Raw genomic sequence first — 18,232 nt, 5'->3', positions numbered from 1 at the left:
TATCTCTCGCTTGGACTACTGCAATGCGCTCTATGTTGGGCTACTTTTGAAGGTGACCCGGAAACTACAACTAATCCAGAATGCGGCAGCTAGACTGGTGACTGGAGTGGCCGCCGAGACCATATAACACTGGTCTTGAAAGACCTACACTGGCTCCCAGTATGTTTCCGAGCACAATTCAAAGTGTTGGTGCTGACCTTTAAAGCCCTAAACGGCCTTGGTCCAGTATACCTGAAGGAGCGTCTCCACCTCCATCGTTCTGCCCAGACACTGAGGTCCAGCGCCGAGCGCCTTCTGGCGGTTCCCTCGCTGCGAGAAGCCAAGTTACAGGGAACCAACCAGGGGGCCGCTAGGGGCGCCTTGGAAGATGGCCGACAATACCATCTCTCCGGCTCACACGAGGTAATTAAGAGGCTGACAATGGGAGTAAATCAGCCTCCCTGGATCTCCCCAGGGGATGGGGAGACACTGCCTCGTCCGCAGTTGCCAATAAATCACCCCCGAGTTCAAAAGAAGGAGGGGTGAGGGCACTGGATGGAAAGCCCTCGAGTGAGATTCTAGATCTCCCGCACACTACTTTTTTTTTTTTTTTAATTTTTTTAAAGTTTTAAAGTTTTTTATTTATACAACAAGAAAGACAAACAAACAAACACCGAACACGAATACCAAACCATACACTAATCACAAAAACAACCATAGACACACAATACTCCTATCAGACAATAAAACATCTATTGGTCTTAACACTAAAGACCCGACCTCCCGTCCATTCCATACTTCAAATTCATATTACTTATTGCCCATAAACATTTTTTCTTATAATTAAACTTATTCTCATTAAATCTAATTTCTTATATCTACCTTACTACTATTACTGAAGTTCCTCGAATGCTGCAACAGAATTTAAACTACTATATTTATTTTTCAAATATTCTTTGAAAACCTCCCATTTAGAAACAAATTCCTGTTTTGATTTATTCTTTATTTTTTCTGATAGACCATCTAATTCAGCATATTCTGTCAGCTTTTGGATCCAATCTTGAATAGAGGGGATTTCATTACTCTTCCATTTTGCTGCGATCAAAACTCTTGCTGCCGCCGTGGCATATAAAAAGATACCCTTCCTCTTTTGTGGAATATCCAAATCTGTTATTCCTAGGAGGTAGGCCTCTGGTTTTTTATTGAAAGAGATCTTTAGCATTTTTTGCAGCTCTGCATGTATACTCTCCCAGAATGCCTGTATTTTCCTACATATCCACCACATATGGAAGAATGTTCCTGAGTCTCCGCATCTCCAACAATTACTTGATACATTCTTATACATTTTTGAAAGCTTCCATGGTGTTAGATACCCTCGATGTTGCATTTTTTGAAAGTTCTCTCTAATCGTGTAACAATTTGTGAATTTCCAATTGATCTTCCATAAATTTTCCCATTGGGCCATGGTTATTGAGTGGCCAAAATCCTGGGACCACCTCACCATTGCCACTGTTTCCTCCTCCTCCTTGACCGTCCAGTCAAGGAGGAGTCGGTAAGTTTTGGAAAGGGTTTTTCTTTTAGAATTTACAAGATCAGATTCAAATCGGGAAATTTCTGTTGAGAACCCCTTTTCTTTGTAAGATTTAAATTTTTCAAATAACTGATGGTATTGGAACCAGTCTGAAATGTGGTCTCTTATTTCCTCAAAGTTTTTTAATTTTATTTGGTTATCTTCATTTTTTAGAAGTATTTTATATGTTGGCCAGCTTTCCTGAGTATTTTTCCGTTTTACTGCTATGGCTTCTACTGGAGAAGTCCACCACGGGATTTTAGGCTCCATCAGGTCTTTATATTTTTCCCATACAGCAAAGAGTGATTTTCTTATTATATGGTTGGTAAAGTTTTTATGAATTTTCGCTTTTCCATATATTAGGTAGGCGTGCCATCCCCAACGGTTGTCAAAACCTTCCAGGTCCAAGAGGTCCGAATCCTGCAACGTGCACCAATCTTTTATCCAGGTGAAACAGGCTGCCTCGTAATAAAGTTTTAGGTCGGGTAGGGAAAAGCCTCCTCTCTCTTTTATGTCTATTAAGATCAGGTGTTTAATCCTAGGTTTCTTCCCTTCCCACAGGAATTTGGAAATTTCACTTTGCCATATCTTGAGACAACCTGCTTCGCCCAGTATTGGAATCATTTGAAATAAAAAGATTAATTTTGGAAGCACATTCATCTTTATAATGGAAATCCTACCCAGAAATGTTAATTTTAGTTTACTCCAGGTTACAAAGTTTTTTCTAATCTCTAACCAAGTTTTGGTGTAATTATCCTGGAATAAATTTATGTTCTTGGGGGTGATCCAAATACCCAGGTATTTCGCTTTTGAGGAGATTTTCAGGCCCAATGTTTTTTCTAAATCGTCCTTTTCTTCTGTGGTTACATTTTTAACAAGCATTTTTGTTTTTGTTATATTCAGCTTAAAGCCTGCCACTTCTCCGAATTCTTTAATCAATTTCAGCACTCTTTTCAGACTTTCTTTAGGGTTTTCAGTCATAACGAGTAAATCGTCCGCAAAAGCTTTAATTTTATATGTTTTGTTTCCCAGAGTGATGCCTTTGACAAGCTGATCCTTTCTTATCTGGTTGTTCAAGACTTCCATCACCAAGATAAATATCAGTGGTGACAGTGGGCAGCCCTGTCTAGTTCCCTTGTTTATTTTGCACTCCTCAGTAATTCTTCCGTTGATGATCAGTTTTGCATATTGTTCTGTATAGATGGCATTTATTCCTTTACAAATATTTTCTCCCAGTCCGATTTCTTCCATTAATTTTTTCATAAACTTCCAGGACACATTATCAAAAGCTTTTTCAGCGTCCACCAACATAATAGCTGCTGATTTGTCAATTTTAATATCCAAATATTCTAATACATTAATCACACATCTAATGTTGGATTGCATAAATCGTCCGGGAAGAAATCCAGTTTGATCTTTATGGATTATCTCTTTCAGCACCATTTTTAATCTATTTGCAAGAATGTCTGCGAATATCTTGTAATCGTTATTTAACAGTGCGATGGGTCTGTAATTGGCCATATTTGAGGCATCTGTTCCCTGTTTGTGGATAAGCGTAATAAAGCTATCCTTCCATGTTTTCGGTAGCTTTCCATTTACCAGAATATTATTCATTAGGTCTTTCATGGGAAGAAATAATACTTGTTCTAACTTTTTATAGTAATTAGCTGGGAGACCATCTGGGCCCGGTGTCTTTCCTAATTTTGATCTCTGTATAGCTTGTTGCACCTCCATAGCTGTTATTGGTGAGTTCAAGATTTCAGTTTTTTCCTTAGGTATTATTGGTCGTTTATTTTTGCCCAGATAATCAATTATTTTTTCTAGAGTCTCTGGACCTTCTTTATATAGTTTTCCGAAAAAACTAGCAAAGTTTTTACTAATTTCCTTCGGTTCTTGAATCCATTTATCTTCAATTTTAATTTTATTGATAATTCTATCTTCCTTTTTCTTCTTTAATTGCCAGGCCAAAAGTTTGCCAGGTTTATTTGCAAACTCAAAGTTTCTATGTCTCAACCATTTTATCTTCCATTCTATCTCTTCATTTATTATCATGGAGAATTGCGTCTGTAAAATTTTTATACTTTGCTTAATTAGTTCATCATCTGGTTTTTGGAAAAGAATCCTTTCCTTTTTTCTAATTTCCTCCCATATCTCCATTTTCTTCTTCTCCTTTATTTTCCTTTGGAATGCGTTTTGTTGGATAAAGAAGCCTCTTATGACGGCTTTACCCGCATCCCAAACCGTCTCTAGATCTACTCCTTGATTTAAGTTGAACTTAAAATATTCTTCTAAGATTTGCTTGGCCTTTTGCACAGTTTTTTCATCGTTTAGCATACTCTCATTAAGTTGCCACCTCTTAACCTTTTCTTCTTTTCCTTTAAAGTTAACCCAGACCGCGCTGTGATCTGAAATTGTCCTTGGATGAATTTCTGCTTTTGTAATATTATTTAATAAATCCTTTGTTGTTCAGATCGCATCGATTCGTCCCGCCGATTTATGTGGCTCTGAGTAATGTGTAAATTGTTTCTCTGTTGGATTTTTAAACCTCCAAGCGTCAAACAAATTCAGGAGTTCTATTAATTGGAAAAATGTAGTTGGGAGTTTAATCTGCCTCTTTTCTTTCTTCTTTATTGTTCTGTCCATGCTTGGATTGACTACTCCATTAAAATCTCCTAATAATACAATTTTTTCCCCTAAATATTCTATGACTTTTTCTTCCAGGAATTGATAGAATTCAGATTTTCTTTCATTTGGTGCATAAATTCCAATAACTATCACTTTTTCATTATTGATCTTAACCTCTATAATCACCGTTCGACCTTTTTCATCATTGTAAAGCAGTTTTGGCTCCAGCTGAGGTTTTACATAGATTACCACCCCTCTCTTTTTTTCTTTACTTGATGTAATAAACTCAAGCCCCAATCTTTTATTTATTAATACTCTTTTATGTTTTTCCGCTACATGGGTTTCTTGCAGACAGATTAAATCATATTTTTGCTTAACCAGAATATGTTCCACCTTGTTCCTTTTTGATTTTTCATTTAGACCATTTACGTTCCAAGTAATAAATTTATAATCCATACTTTATTTCTTATGATACGTCAACGGGTTTAATGAAATAAAAATTTAGAAATTACACATTCAAGGTCTCAGTCTACTTTTAGTAAATTCCTTTCTTAGATCTGTCTCCTAGCTCTCAACTGTTTGATCAATTTCCTCTGATTCTCCCAACAGTTGCCTTTTTCCTCCGAGCTCTTTCCGATACTTTCTCCAGAATTTGTCTGCGTCTAGTGCCGACAAGCACTTTCTACGTTTCCCTTTAAAGAAAAAGGAGATACCTTCAGGGTACTCCCACCTATATTCCACTGCCTTTGCCTTTAGTGCTTCGGCCAAAGGTCTGTAAGCTTCTCTCTTTTTTATCAACCGATTTGGGATAATCTTGTGGACAATAATATCATTTCCTTCCGCACACTACTTCTAAGTGCAACCTAGTTGCATTGCTTAAGATAAAATAATTGGATTAAGAAGTAAATGCACATGTTTCGAGCGAAGGAAGGGTGTTTTATCTGCTAATCAAATCTACCTCTGAGAAGTCAAGAGTGATGGATTGAACAGAAGACTACAGCAAAGAATCACAGCTATGTCGGTATGTTAAAACGGAACAGAAGGGGGAGGGGAAAAAACTTCTTTCTTTTTCAATATGTTTTACCTAACAACCCCTCCCCTAGAAGAACCGTCACATGATTGATTGATAGCAAGTGAGATTGGAAAATAAACTGTGAGGAAACAAAAATATTAACTAAAGGCTTTGTTTTGTGGAAGATCTGGAAAGAGAAAGGCTTTCCAGCTACGCAGTTATTGCTGGGATCCGCCATTATGAGACAGACCTTGTTGCGAGATTAACAGCTAAAGGGGGAGGTGAGCCACCGTTCTGCTTTCATGTGTGGATTATAGATTTGAATGGGCAAAAACTCCCCTGAAAAGACTGATTTATGGTGCAATTGATCTGGGAAAATTAAGGAGCAGACGGGTAGACTGTATTTCATCGGAATTGTCGAAAATGGCGCCGGCTGCTGGAACAGGACTTTTGGATCAGCGTGGATGAATTATGGGAGAGCATTACAAAGTTCACACAGAAACATAAATAATGTTTGATTCAACTTGCCTGTGAAAATACTCGGAGTTATTAAGAAGAAAAAGGATAACAACAAAGAGATGGGAAGATGGGACTTGTGAACATCAAAGCAGCAGAAATATGAGATGATTGGACCCTTTCTGAACTCAAAGCATGGGTACCCCCAACAAAAATTTAAAATTCGGCTAAATATTTGGAATTTATTGTGTATTGGTATAATTTGGAATTAATGTGATATGATTGGTTTGTTAATTGGAATCCCCCCCAAAAAAATATTGTTTTTTACAATATTATAAACAAACAAACACACAAACAAACACACAAGACAAACAAAATTAACAAACATAAATCATAGCCTTATTGAAAATTACAGTTATTAACTTTGTTAAAGGACTTCCTCACTTCCCCTTGGTTGAATTTCATTGCATGTCCTTGTAACGGTTTTCCAAATCCCATTTTTTTTTGAAATTTAACTTAAACATTAACATCCTTAAATCTTCTCCTTATAGAGTTAAACATATTAATTTATCACTTAACATAAATAAAATCCTAAATCCATTAAGTATCTGCAAGCTATTTCCAGTTAGTTTAACTTAACAAATTTAACTAAATAATCATTAAATTTATTCCATTCTTCCTGATATTCCTCCTCCTTCTGGTCGCGGACTCTTCCAGTTAGGTCGGCTAGCTCCGAAAAATCCATCATCTTCATCTGCCATTCTTCTACTGTTGGTAATTCTTGGGTTTTCCACTTTTTAGCTAACAAAATACGAGCAGCAGTTGTGGCATACAAAAATAATTTAACATCTTTTCCAATTCCAAGCCTGCTATTCCAAGAAGAAAGGCCTCTGGTTTCTTTATAAATGTATATTTCAACATTTTTTTCAATTCATTATAAATCTTTTCCCAGAAGTCTTTCACCTTGGGACAGGTCCACCACATATGATAAAATGTTCCTTCCTTTTTTTTACATTTCCAACATATATTGTCACAATTATGATATATCTTTGCTAATTTTACAGGAGTCAAATACCATCTATACATCATCTTCATTATATTTTCTTTTAACAAAGTATATTCGGTGAACCTGACCCCTTTCTTCCACAATCTTTCCCAGTCTTCAAACATTATATTATGTCCTACGTCTCTTGCCCAATCTATCATCACAGATTTAACTTGTTCATCTTTTGTGTGCCACTCCAACAATAGCTTGTACATTTTAGATAAATTTTTACTTTTAGTATCCAACAGCTCCGTCTCCAACTTGGATTTTTCAAAAGCAAAACCATTTTTCTTATTCAATTTATACAATTCGTTAATCTGGTGGTAATGTAGCCAATTTAGCTTATCTTTAACTTGCTCAAATGGTTTTAATTTGTAACCTTCCTCTTCCTCTATTGATAAATCATAATGTCTCAACCATTTGGTGTTGTTTAGTCATTCAGTCGTGTCCGACTCTTCATGACCCCATGGACCAGAGCACGCCAGGCACTCCTGTCTTCCACTGCCTCCCGCAGTTTGGTCAGACTCATGTTTGTAGCTTCGAGAACACTGTCTAACCATCTCGTCCTCTGTCGTCCCCTTCTCCTTGTGCCCTCCATCTTTCCCAGCATCAGGGTCTTTTCCAGGGAGTCTTCTCTTCTCATGAGGTGGCCAAAGTATTGGAGCCTCAGCTTCACGATCTGTCCTTCCAGTGAGCACTCAGGGCTGATTTCCTTAAGAATGGATGTGTTTGATCTTCTTGCAGTCCATGGGACTCTCAAGAGTCTCCTCCAGCACCATAATTCAACAGCGTCAATTCTTCGGCGATCAGCCTTCTTTATGGTCCAGCTCTCACTTCCATACATCACTACTGGAAAAACCATAGCTTTTACTATACGGACCTTTGTTGGCAAGGTGATGTCTCTACTTTTTAAGATGCTGTCTAGGTTGGTCATTGCTTTCCTCCCAAGAAGCAGGCGTCTCTTAATTTCGTGGCTGCTGTCACCATCTGCAGTGATCATGGAGCCCAAGAAAGTAAAATCTCTCACTGCCTCCATTTCTTGCCCTACTATTTGCCAGGAGGTGATGGGACCAGTGGCCATGATCTTCGTTTTTTTGATGTTGAGCTTCAGACCATATTTTGCGCTCTCCTCTTTCACCCTCAGTAAAAGGTTCTTTAATTCCTCCTCACTTTCTGCCATCAAGGTTGTGTCATCTGCATATCTGAGGTTGTTGATATTTCTTCCAGCAATCTTAATACCGGCTAGGGATTCATCCAGCCCAGCCTTTCGCATGATGAATTCTGCATATAAGTTAAATAAGCAAGGAGACAAAATACAGCCTTGTCGTACTCCTTTCCCAATTTTGAACCAATCAGTTGTTCCATATCCAGTTCTAACTGTAGCTTCTTGTCCCACATAGAGATTTCTCAGGAGACAGATGAGGTGATCAGGCACTCCCATTTCTTTAAGAACTTGCCATAGTTTGCTGTGGTCGACACAGTCAAAGGCTTTTGCATAGTCAATGAAGCAGAAGTAGATGTCTTTCTGGAACTCTCTAGCTTTCTCCATAATCCAGCGCATGTTTGCAATTTGGTCTCTGGTTCCTCTGCCTCTTCAAAATCCAGCTTGCACTTCTGGGAGTTCTCGGTCCACATACTGCTTGAGCCTTCCTTGTAGAATTTTAAGCATAACCTTGCTAGCGTGTGAAATGAGTGCAATTGTGCGGTAGTTGGAGCATTCTTTAGCACTGCCCTTCTTTGGGATTGGGATGTAGACTGACCTTCTCCAATCCTCTGGCCACTGCTGAGTTTTCCAAACTTGCTGGCATATTGAGTGTAGCACCTTAACAGCATCATCTTTTAAAATTTTAAGTAGTTCAGCTGGAATGCCATCACTTCCACTGGCCTTGTTATTCGCAGTGCTTTCTAAGGCCCATTTGACTTCACTCTCCAGGATGTCTGGCTCAAGGTCAGCAACCCCACTACCTGGGGTGTACGAGACATCCATATATTTCTGGTATAATTCCTCTGTGTATTCTTGCCACCTCTTCTTGATGTCTTCTGCTTCTGTTAGGTCCTTACCACTTTTGTCCTTTATTATGGTAATCTTTGAACAAAATGTTCCTTTCATATCTCCAATTTTCTTGAACAGATCTCTGGTTCTTCCCATTCTGTTGTTTTCCTCTATTTCTTTGCATTGCTCGTTTAAGAAGGCCTTCTTGTCTCTCCTTGCTATTTTTTGGAAATCTGCATTCAATTTCTTGTATCTTTCACTATCTCCCTCGCATTTTGCTTGCCTTCTCTCCCCCACTATTTGTAAGGCCTCATTGGACAGCCACTTTGCTTTCCTGCATTTCCTTTTCATTGGGGTGGTTTTCATTGCTGCCTCTTGTATAATGTTGCGAGCCTCCATCCATAGTTCTTCAGGCACTCTGTCCAGCAAATCTAAATCCTTAAACCTGTTCCTCACTTCCACTGTGTATTCATAAGGGATTTGATTTAGATTGTATCTTACCGGCCCAGTGGTATTTCCTACTTTTTTCAGTTTAAGCTTGAATTTTGCTATAAGAAGCTGATGATCTGAGCCACAGTCAGCTCCAGGTCTTGTTTTTGCTGACTGTATAGAGCTTCTCCATCTTTGGCTGCAGAGAATATAATCAATCTGATTCCGATGCTGCCCATCTGGTGATGTCCATGTGTAGAGTCGTCTCTTGTGTTGTTGGAAAAGAGTGTTTGTGATGACCAGCTTGTTCTCTTGACAGAACTCTATTAGCCTTTGCCCTGCTTCATTTTGAATTCCAAGGTCAAATTTGCCAGTTGTTCCTTTTATCTCTTGATTCCCTACTTTAGCATTCCAATCCCCTATAATGAGAAGAACATCCTTCTTTGGTGTCACTTCTATAAGGTGTTGTAAGTCTTCATAGAATTGGTCAATTTCAGTTTCTTCAGCACCAGTAGTTGGTGCATAAACTTGGATTACTGTTATGTTAAAAGGTCTGCCTTGGATTCGTATCGAGATCATTCTATCATTTTTGAGATTGCATCCCAGTACAGTTTTCGCCACTCTTTTGTTGACTATGAGGGCCACTCCATTTCTTTTGCGGGTTTCTTGCCCACAGTAGTAGATATGATGGTCATCCGAACTGAATTCGCCCATTCCCGTCCATTTTAGTTCACTGATGCCCAGGATGTCAATATTTATTCTTGCCATCTCATTTTTGACCACATCCAACTTACCAAGGTTCATGGTTCTTACATTCCAGGTTCCTATGCAATATTTTTCTTTACAGCATTGGACTTTCCTTTCGCTTCCATGCATATCCGCAACTGAGCGTCCTTTCGGCTTTGGCCCAGCCGCTTCATCAGCTCTGGATCTACTTGTACTTGTCCTCCGCTCTTCCCCAGTAGCATGTTGGACGCCTTCCGACCTGAGGGGCTCATCTTCCAGCGTCATAACTTTTATATGCCTGTTGTCTTTGTCCATGGAGTTTTCTTGGCAAGGATACTGGAGTGGCTTGCCGGTTCCTGCTCCAGGTGGATCACGTTTGGTCAAAACTCTCCACTATGACCTGTTCATCTTGGGTGCCCTGCTCGGCATAGTTCATAGCTTCTCTGAGTTCTTCAAGCCCCTTCGCCACGGCAAGGCAGTGATCCATGAAGGGGTTTATAAGATTAATACCCTACTAATGGTCTTTACATAAGGTCCTTTTTCAGTGCATAAATAATAATTCTCTGATGAATGTATTATTGAATTAATTTGAAATAACCTGTACTAACTGGAATTTACTGCGGACCTTACCTACATTTAGAGTTAACAGATTGTAAATTTAGAGATTGAGATTTGGGTTTGGGGAAAATAATTGGCAACTTCTGGGAAGCCAACTGGTATTTGGGACTTTATTTGGAGTTGGAAACCTTATAAGTTAATACTGTTTCAGAACTATATTATATGTTCCTTTTTTTTTAATTCATGAAAAGGCTGTTGAATATATTGCCGGATAATTAATTAAAATTGGTAAAGATTGTGCGCCCTCTAGGGGAGAGAATAAATATTACAAGAAATTTAATATTAAAAGGTGTGAGGGAAGAGATGGCTGGGAAGAATGGGAAAAAGATAGGAGGAACACCATCTGACAGGAGAGCATCCCGACAAGAAGAAATAAAGGATTTAGATATCTTATGGCAAAAAATAAAGGAAGAATTCAAACAGAGCGAAATACACATGGAGGAAAAGCTAGGAGAGATGCATGAGTTGATAGATAAGAAAATAGAGGGAGCAGTAGGAGAATTGTCAAATAAAATTAAAGACTTGACTGTTCGATCAAAGACTATGGCGGAAACAAGCAAAAAAAATACAAAAAGATATGAAAGAACAAAAGAAGGAGACAGATAGGATAAAAGATGAAATAGGGGAACTGAATAGAAATAAAGACCAAATCTTGGATAATTTAGCAATGATTGAAATGAAACAGAAAAAACTAAATTTAAAATTTAGAGGAGTAGGAGAAGAGACAAATGAGAATATAAAAGAAAAAATGACAAAAGAGCTAGCGAAATGGTTAGAATTGAAAGAGGAGGAGGTTGCCTATCAAATTGTAAATGCCTTCAGGATCAAAATAAGGTCTACACAAGTAAAATTGAGAAAAGTCCCAGGAGACTGCTTAGTTATATTTAATTCAATGGAATTCAAAAACATGATATTAAGAACAAGTTATCAAAAGAAATTAATTATTGAAGGCAGGCCAATTATCATCTTTAAAGAAGTACCAATTAGACTCCTACGCAAAAGAGAAGGATATAAACAGCTAGTAAGTGTGTTAAAAAACAATGGTATACAACATAGATGGGAGTTCCCTGAGGGGATCTCCTTTTTCTATAAAGAAAAAAGATTTAGAATTACTGAGACCCAAGAAGTAAGGAAGTTTCTGCGCAGATACGAGAAAGAGCTTGGGAAAGCGGAGGTGAGATACGGAGGAAGAAACGAAGACCCAGAGGAGAGAAGAAGGAAAAAGGAGAAAGGAAAAGAACAGGAAAACAAAAGAAGGGAGGAAGAAGAAGAGGAAGAGGCGGAAGAAGAGGGAGTAGCGGAAGAAGAAGAAGAGGAAGAGGAACCAGAAAACAAAGCCACTCAAATTTAAATTATTGGTTATTTGTAGTTTGAAAAGTAAATACAATAATGAATCTGAAAATTCTGTCTTGGAATGTGAATGGACTGAATGAAAAAACCAAAAGGAATAAAATCGTGAATGTTTTGAAAAGAAAGAACCTTGATCTGATATGTATACAGGAGACACACATGACTAAAAAGCATAAACATATCCTCATAAATAAAAAATTAGGCGTTGAGTTTATAAACTCCATTGCCGAAAAAAAAAGAGGGGTAGTGACATATGTCAAAGAAAAATGGGAACCCAAGTTAATTTGCAAAGATAATGAAGGAAGGTTTTTGGGGGTTCAAATTAACTTTCAGGGTGAAAAACTCAACGTGATAAACATATATGCCCCGAACTTGAATAAATTGGAGTTCTTTAAGAAACTGGAACAAATACTATTGGAGTTAGAGTGTAACAAGACGATACTACTGGGTGATTTTAATGGAGTACCGGCACCAGAAATAGATAGACAATCAGAAAAGAAAAAAGGTAATCAAGGGAAGCTGCCAAGATCCTTCAACAACTTAGAGGAAAATTTAGATCTAGTAGACATTTGGAGATATAAACACCCAATTGAGAAGCAATTCACCTTCTTCTCAGAGCCACATAAGAGCTGGGGCAGAATTGATCAAATCTGGATCTCAAGAGAACTCACATTAAGAACATCTAAGTGTGAAATCCAACCTAGAACTCTATCCGATCATAACTCAATAGTCTTCGAAATAAAAGGTGTATCTCAAGGTGGGTTTAGATGGAGAATGAATGAATACTTACTAGAGAGTGAAGACGTTATTGTAAAGACCAAAGCAACTCTAAAAGACTACTTTAGTCTGAATCTCAATAAAGAAACAAGTATAGATGTAGTCTGGGACGCCAGCAAGGCAGTGCTAAGAGGTTTTTTTATTCAGCAAAACAGCTATAAGAAGAAAGTAAGAGAACAAAAGAAAGAGGAAATCCTTAGCCAGCTAAGAGAATGTGAGAAAAAATTAGTAACAAACCCGAAAGACGAACTAAATATACAAACAATAAAAATGTTACAAACACAATATTCAATTTTAACAAGTCAAGAAATTGAATGGAAAATTAAGCTGATGAAACAAAAATATTTTGAATCGGCTAATAAAACGGGTAAATTATTAGCTTGGCAACTGCGAAAAAGGCAAAAACAAAATGTAATAAATAGGATAAGAATAGAGGAACAACTGATAGAAGACCCAAAAGAAATAAAGGAATTTTTAAAAAAAATTTATGAGAACTTGTACAAAAAGGAAGACGAAGAGACAACCCGGATAGAAGAATATTTTGAAAACTACAGTGGGAAGACCATAACAGAGGAAGAAAGAACTCAACTAAATAAACCTATAAATGCAGAAGAGATCCAGGATACGATAAGGAAGATGAAATCACGGAAAGCCCCAGGACCAGACGGACTGCCAGCCAAATACTATAAAATATTAGAAAACCAACTAATGCCAGTGTTATGTGATCTTATGAATAACATACTAAGAGGAGGTAAGATACCAGAAACGTGGAAAGAGGCCCATATTACGATGATCCCTAAACCGGACACGGACAAATTAAATATCAAAAACTATAGGCCTATATCATTATTAAATAACGACTATAAAATTTTTGCAGAAGTGATGGCAAATAGACTGAAAAAGTGCTTAGTAAATCTAATACATAAAGATCAAGCAGGATTCCTCCCAAACAGGTTTCTCAAAGATAATGTGAGGCATATCATAAACATCATAGAATATTTGGAGTGTAAGAATGAGGTACCTGCGGCGCTGATTTTCATAGACGCAGAGAAGGCGTTCGATAATGTCTCATGGTTGTTCTTGTTAAAAAGCATGGAGAAAGCAGGGCTAGAAGGCGAATTTATGGAAGGGATTAAATCGATCTATTCAAACCAATCGGCCAAACTGATTATAAATAACAATTTAACAAATTCATTTAAAATTGAAAAAGGAACAAGACAGGGATGCCCTCTATCCCCGCTTTTATTCATTATGGGATTGGAGGTAATAACGAATAAGATTAGAGCAACATCAGAGATTAGAGGGATCAAAATAGGAATGAAAGAATACAAACTAAAAGCATATGCAGATGATATGGTGCTATCTCTGGAAGAACCGCAGAAGAGTGTTAGTAAAGCTTTGGAGTTATTAGAAGAATATGGCAAGCTGTCCAGTTTCAAGTTAAATAAATTAAAGACAAAAATGTTGACTAAAAATTTGGAAAAAGACGAAAGAGAAAAACTGGAGACAGAACGGAATTAAGGTGGCTAAAAAAATAAAATATTTAGGAATCTGGCTAACAACAAAAAATATAAATCTAATTCAAGATAATTATCTCACAACATGGAAGGAGATCAAAAAAGATCTAGATACGTGGAACAGAGTAAAACTTTCATGGATGGGAAGGATGGCGGCCATAAAAATGAGCATACTCCCAAGAATGATATTTTTGTTCCAAAACATCCCTGTGATTAGAGGCTCCTCAATGTTTAAAGATTGGCAAAGAACTCTTTCGAAATTTATATGGAATGGGAAGAGACCGAGAATCAGATTCAAATTACTAACAGATCGGAAAGAAAGAGGGGGCTTCTCGGTTCCTAACCTGAAGTTATATTTTGAGGCCTCCTGTCTCTGTTGGATCAGAGATTGGATAAGATTGGAAGATACGGACCTGCTAGACTTGGAAGGCTTCAACAACAGGTTCGGTTGGCATGCCTATTTGTGGCTAGATAAAGAAAAGGTACATAAAGGTTTTTCAAACCACATTATTAGAGGGCCACTATATGAAGTCTGGGAGAGAAATAAAAAACTTTTGGAATGGAAAACACCCTGGTGGTTATCCCCAATTGATATTCTAACAATCAAAAAAGTAAACATGGAAGGAGAAAGACTGACATATGAAGACCTACTGATAGGATCAGAGAGTGGATGGAAATTGAGGACATATGAGGAGTTGAAAGACAAGTTAACAGGCTGGCTGCAATTCCATCAAATAAATGCAGTTTGGAAGGAAGATAAAAAAGTAGGGATAAATGAGAAAAAATCTAAATTCCAGATAGAAATAATTGAAGGCAAATCCAAGTTATTATCTAAAATGTATAACATATTATTAGATTGGGATACTAAAGATGAAGAAATTAAGGAGGTCATGACAAAATGGGCAATGGACCTCGGACATAAGTGGTCGAATTTATGGAATAGTGGAATGAAATTCACGGCATGTGTTTTACTTAGAGAAAATTTGGAAAAGATGATGTATAGGTGGTACATCACACCGGCAAAACTAGGGAAAATATACAAAACAGGAAACAAGGCTTGCTGGAAGTGTAAAATTAAAGAAGGTAATTTCTACCATATGTGGTGGACCTGTGAAACAATGAAGAAATTTTGGGAACTCATATATAATGAGTTAAAAAAAATACTTAGATACACCTTCCCTAAAAAGCCAGAGGCCTTCTTACTAGGAATAATTGGGGATGAAATAAAAAAAGAAGATAAGACGTTTTTCCAATATGCTACGGCTGCTGCTAGAATATTAATTGCACAAAATTGGAAGAGCCCAAATATCCCAACAATCAGAGATTGGCAAGCAAAATTATATGAGTATGTTGAGTCAGCAAAAATGACACAAAAAATTAGAAACCAAAAAAATACAAAGTTTGTTAATGATTGGAAAAAATTTATGGTATACATTGAAGGTAACTACAGAGACTTAAAAACTATAGCAGGTTTGATATAAGTCTTACGACGCGCAAATCAGTAACAATTAATAGCTGCAGAAAAAAGAAAGAATTTCTTATTAAGAAACCTGAAAACGGGAGGGTAGGAGGTCAAGGGAGGTGTAGGGAAAAGGTTTAAATATTTTAAAATATAATGTTTTAAGGAAAAGGACAAAAATGGTAATGAATGTCATTCCTGCGTTATGTACGGATATTGTTTATTAATCTGTTGATTTGTCTTGTTTTTTCTTTTTCTTTTTGATTTTTTTTCTTTTTTTCCCCTTTCTTAAGAGAAACTCAATAAAAAGAATTAAAAAAAACCAAAAAAAACAAATTGATTTTAATGAGAGACCTGAATGCTGCTGTTGCTGCACTGTGAGTTGGGAAGGCCACTCCCTCCTCAGGCTGATTCCACCTGGCCCAGGGGGCGGGGCCCAGACTGACTCACCATCGCCAGAGCTTAAGAGGCCTCAGGAGGCACAGGGACATTGCTGCTGCTGCTGCACTGTGAGTTGGGAAGGCCGCTCCCCCCTCAGGCTGATTCCACCTAGCCCAGGGGGCGGGGCCCAGACTGACTCACCATCGCCAGAGCTTAAGAGGCCTCAGGAGGCACAGGGACATTGCTGCTGCTGCTGCACTGTGAGTTGGGAAGGCCGCTCCCCCCTCTGGCTGATTCCACCTGGCCCAGGGGGCGGGGCCCAGACTGACTCACCATCGCCAGAGCTTAAGAGGCCTCAGGAGGCACAGGGACATTGCTGCTGCTGCTGCACTGTGAGTTGGGAAGGCCGCTCCCCCCTCAGGCTGATTCCACCTGGCCCAGGGGGCGGGGCCCAGACTGACTCACCATCGCCACAGCTTAAGAGGCCTCAGGAGGCACAGGGACATTGCTGCTGCTGCACTGTGAGTTGGGAAGGCCGCTCCCCCCTCAGGCTGATTCCACCTGGCCCAGGGGGCGGGGCCCAGACTGACTCACCATCGCCAGAGCTTAAGAGGCCTCAGGAGGCACAGGGACATTGCTGCTGCTGCACTGTGAGTTGGGAAGGCCGCTCCCCCCTCAGGCTGATTCCACCTGGCCCAGGGGGCGGGGCCCAGACTGACTCACCATCGCCACAGCTTAAGAGGCCTCAGGAGGCACAGGGACATTGCTGCTGCTGCTGCACTGTGAGTTGGGAAGGCCGCTCTCCCCTCAGGCTGATTCCACCTAGCCCAGGGGGCGGGGCCCAGACTGACTCACCATCGCCACAGCTTAAGAGGCCTCATGAGGCACAGGGACATCGCTGCTGCTGCTGCACTGTGAGTTGGGAAGGCCGCTCCCTCCTCAGGCTGATTCCACCTGGCCCAGGGGGCGGGGCCCAGACTCACCTCTGCTATAGTTTTAAGGACACTGGTGCTGCTGGAGCAAATGTTAAAATTTTTTTTATATATTTTAAAGTATTTTAAAGGGGTTTTTACTTTTTACTTTGTTGTACCACCATGTACGGTGGTTTTTATTGATGTATGTTTATTTTGTTCCATTTTATTTTGTTTTGGGGTTGGATATTGAGTGGGGTGGGGACTGGTTTTGTTTGGTACAATTGTTTTTTGTTTTTTGTTTTGTTTGCTTTCTACTTGTAAATGGAGGTTGGTATGAGGCTTGGAATTGCTACCGTGGTGGGGCGAGGGAGGTATGGCGGTGGGGGCAGATGTCATAGGCGAAGGGGATCGAGATACGGATATGCTTGTACCCCTTCCAATCTGCGCCCCATCCCGAGGGACGAGGGTAGGGTGAGCAAGGATTACTCACCTCCGTCACTGGTGTTGTGCAAAGCCAGGTCTATAGGCAACAAAATCGCCACCCTGCGAGATTTCTTCATCTCGCAGGGGGTCGACCTGGCTTGTGTGACAGAGACCTGGGTGCGCGAAGGGAATACTGTTACCCTACGAGAGATGGCGCCCCCAGGTTTCTCCGTCCTCCACCAGTCGTGGACTGTGGGCCGTGGGGGAAGGGTGGCATTATTAGTCCGGGAAGATTGTTCTTTCAGGGCTCTACCATCGCCATCGATCCCCGGCATTGAATGTGTTGGCCTAGTGTGGGGCTCCGAGGTGAGCTTGGCTGTCTGGCTGGTGTACCGGCCACCTAGCGCACCAGCAGCCACCCTGTCAGGCTTGCTGGAGGCGGTGGCCGGCTGGGCCTTGGAGTTCCCTAACCTATTGGTATTGGGGGACTTCAACATCCATGCTGATGCCACTCCCTCCTCACAGGCTCTGGACCTGGTGTCTTCCATGGTGACACTAGGGCTCTCCCAGTTTGTTTCGAGCCCCACACATCAAGCAGGCCACACGCTGGATTTGATCTTTGGTGTTGGTATAGATGTGATCATGTTTCCCTCAATGAAGGTGCAATGGTCTGATCACTAGGCTCTGAAAGCCAGGATTGACGTTCCACCCCCACCCTGCTTAGGTGGCGAGCCGATTTGGGCTCGCCCGCAGAGGCTGATGGACCCTGATAGATTCCGTCAGGCCTTGCGGGACCTTACTCCCCCTGGCGACTCATTGACTGAGCTTGTTGAGGGCTGGAATATCCAGCTCCTAGCAGCCATCGATGAGATCGCACCTAAGCGCCCTCTGCGACCCCGCAGAAACCGGGCTCCCTGGTTTACCGAGGAGCTTCGGAAAATGAAGTGGGACCTCAGAC

At 39.8% G+C, this 18,232-nt stretch overlaps 1 protein-coding gene across 1 annotated transcript in view; it reads left to right on the top strand.

Moving 5' to 3' along the window:
- The window catches only part of LOC310668761 (uncharacterized protein), a gene marked incomplete at its 5' end in the record, with an annotated part of 699,427 nt that overhangs the window by 1,489 nt on the left and 679,706 nt on the right, over nucleotides 1–18,232 (top strand). The window contains one exon of the mRNA XM_083422093.1: nucleotides 15,947–17,081. Coding sequence (XP_083278219.1) covers nucleotides 15,947–16,998 — 1,052 coding nt within the window. The 3' untranslated portion in view covers nucleotides 16,999–17,081. The remainder of the gene's footprint in view (nucleotides 1–15,946; nucleotides 17,082–18,232) is intronic.

This window comes from Podarcis tiliguerta (assembly GCF_965153285.1).
Source record: "Podarcis tiliguerta genome assembly, chromosome: W".
Lineage (NCBI taxonomy): Eukaryota > Metazoa > Chordata > Lepidosauria > Squamata > Lacertidae > Podarcis > Podarcis tiliguerta.
Note: the sequence above shows the minus strand (reverse complement) of the source record. Positions and strands in the feature narration are given on the sequence as shown.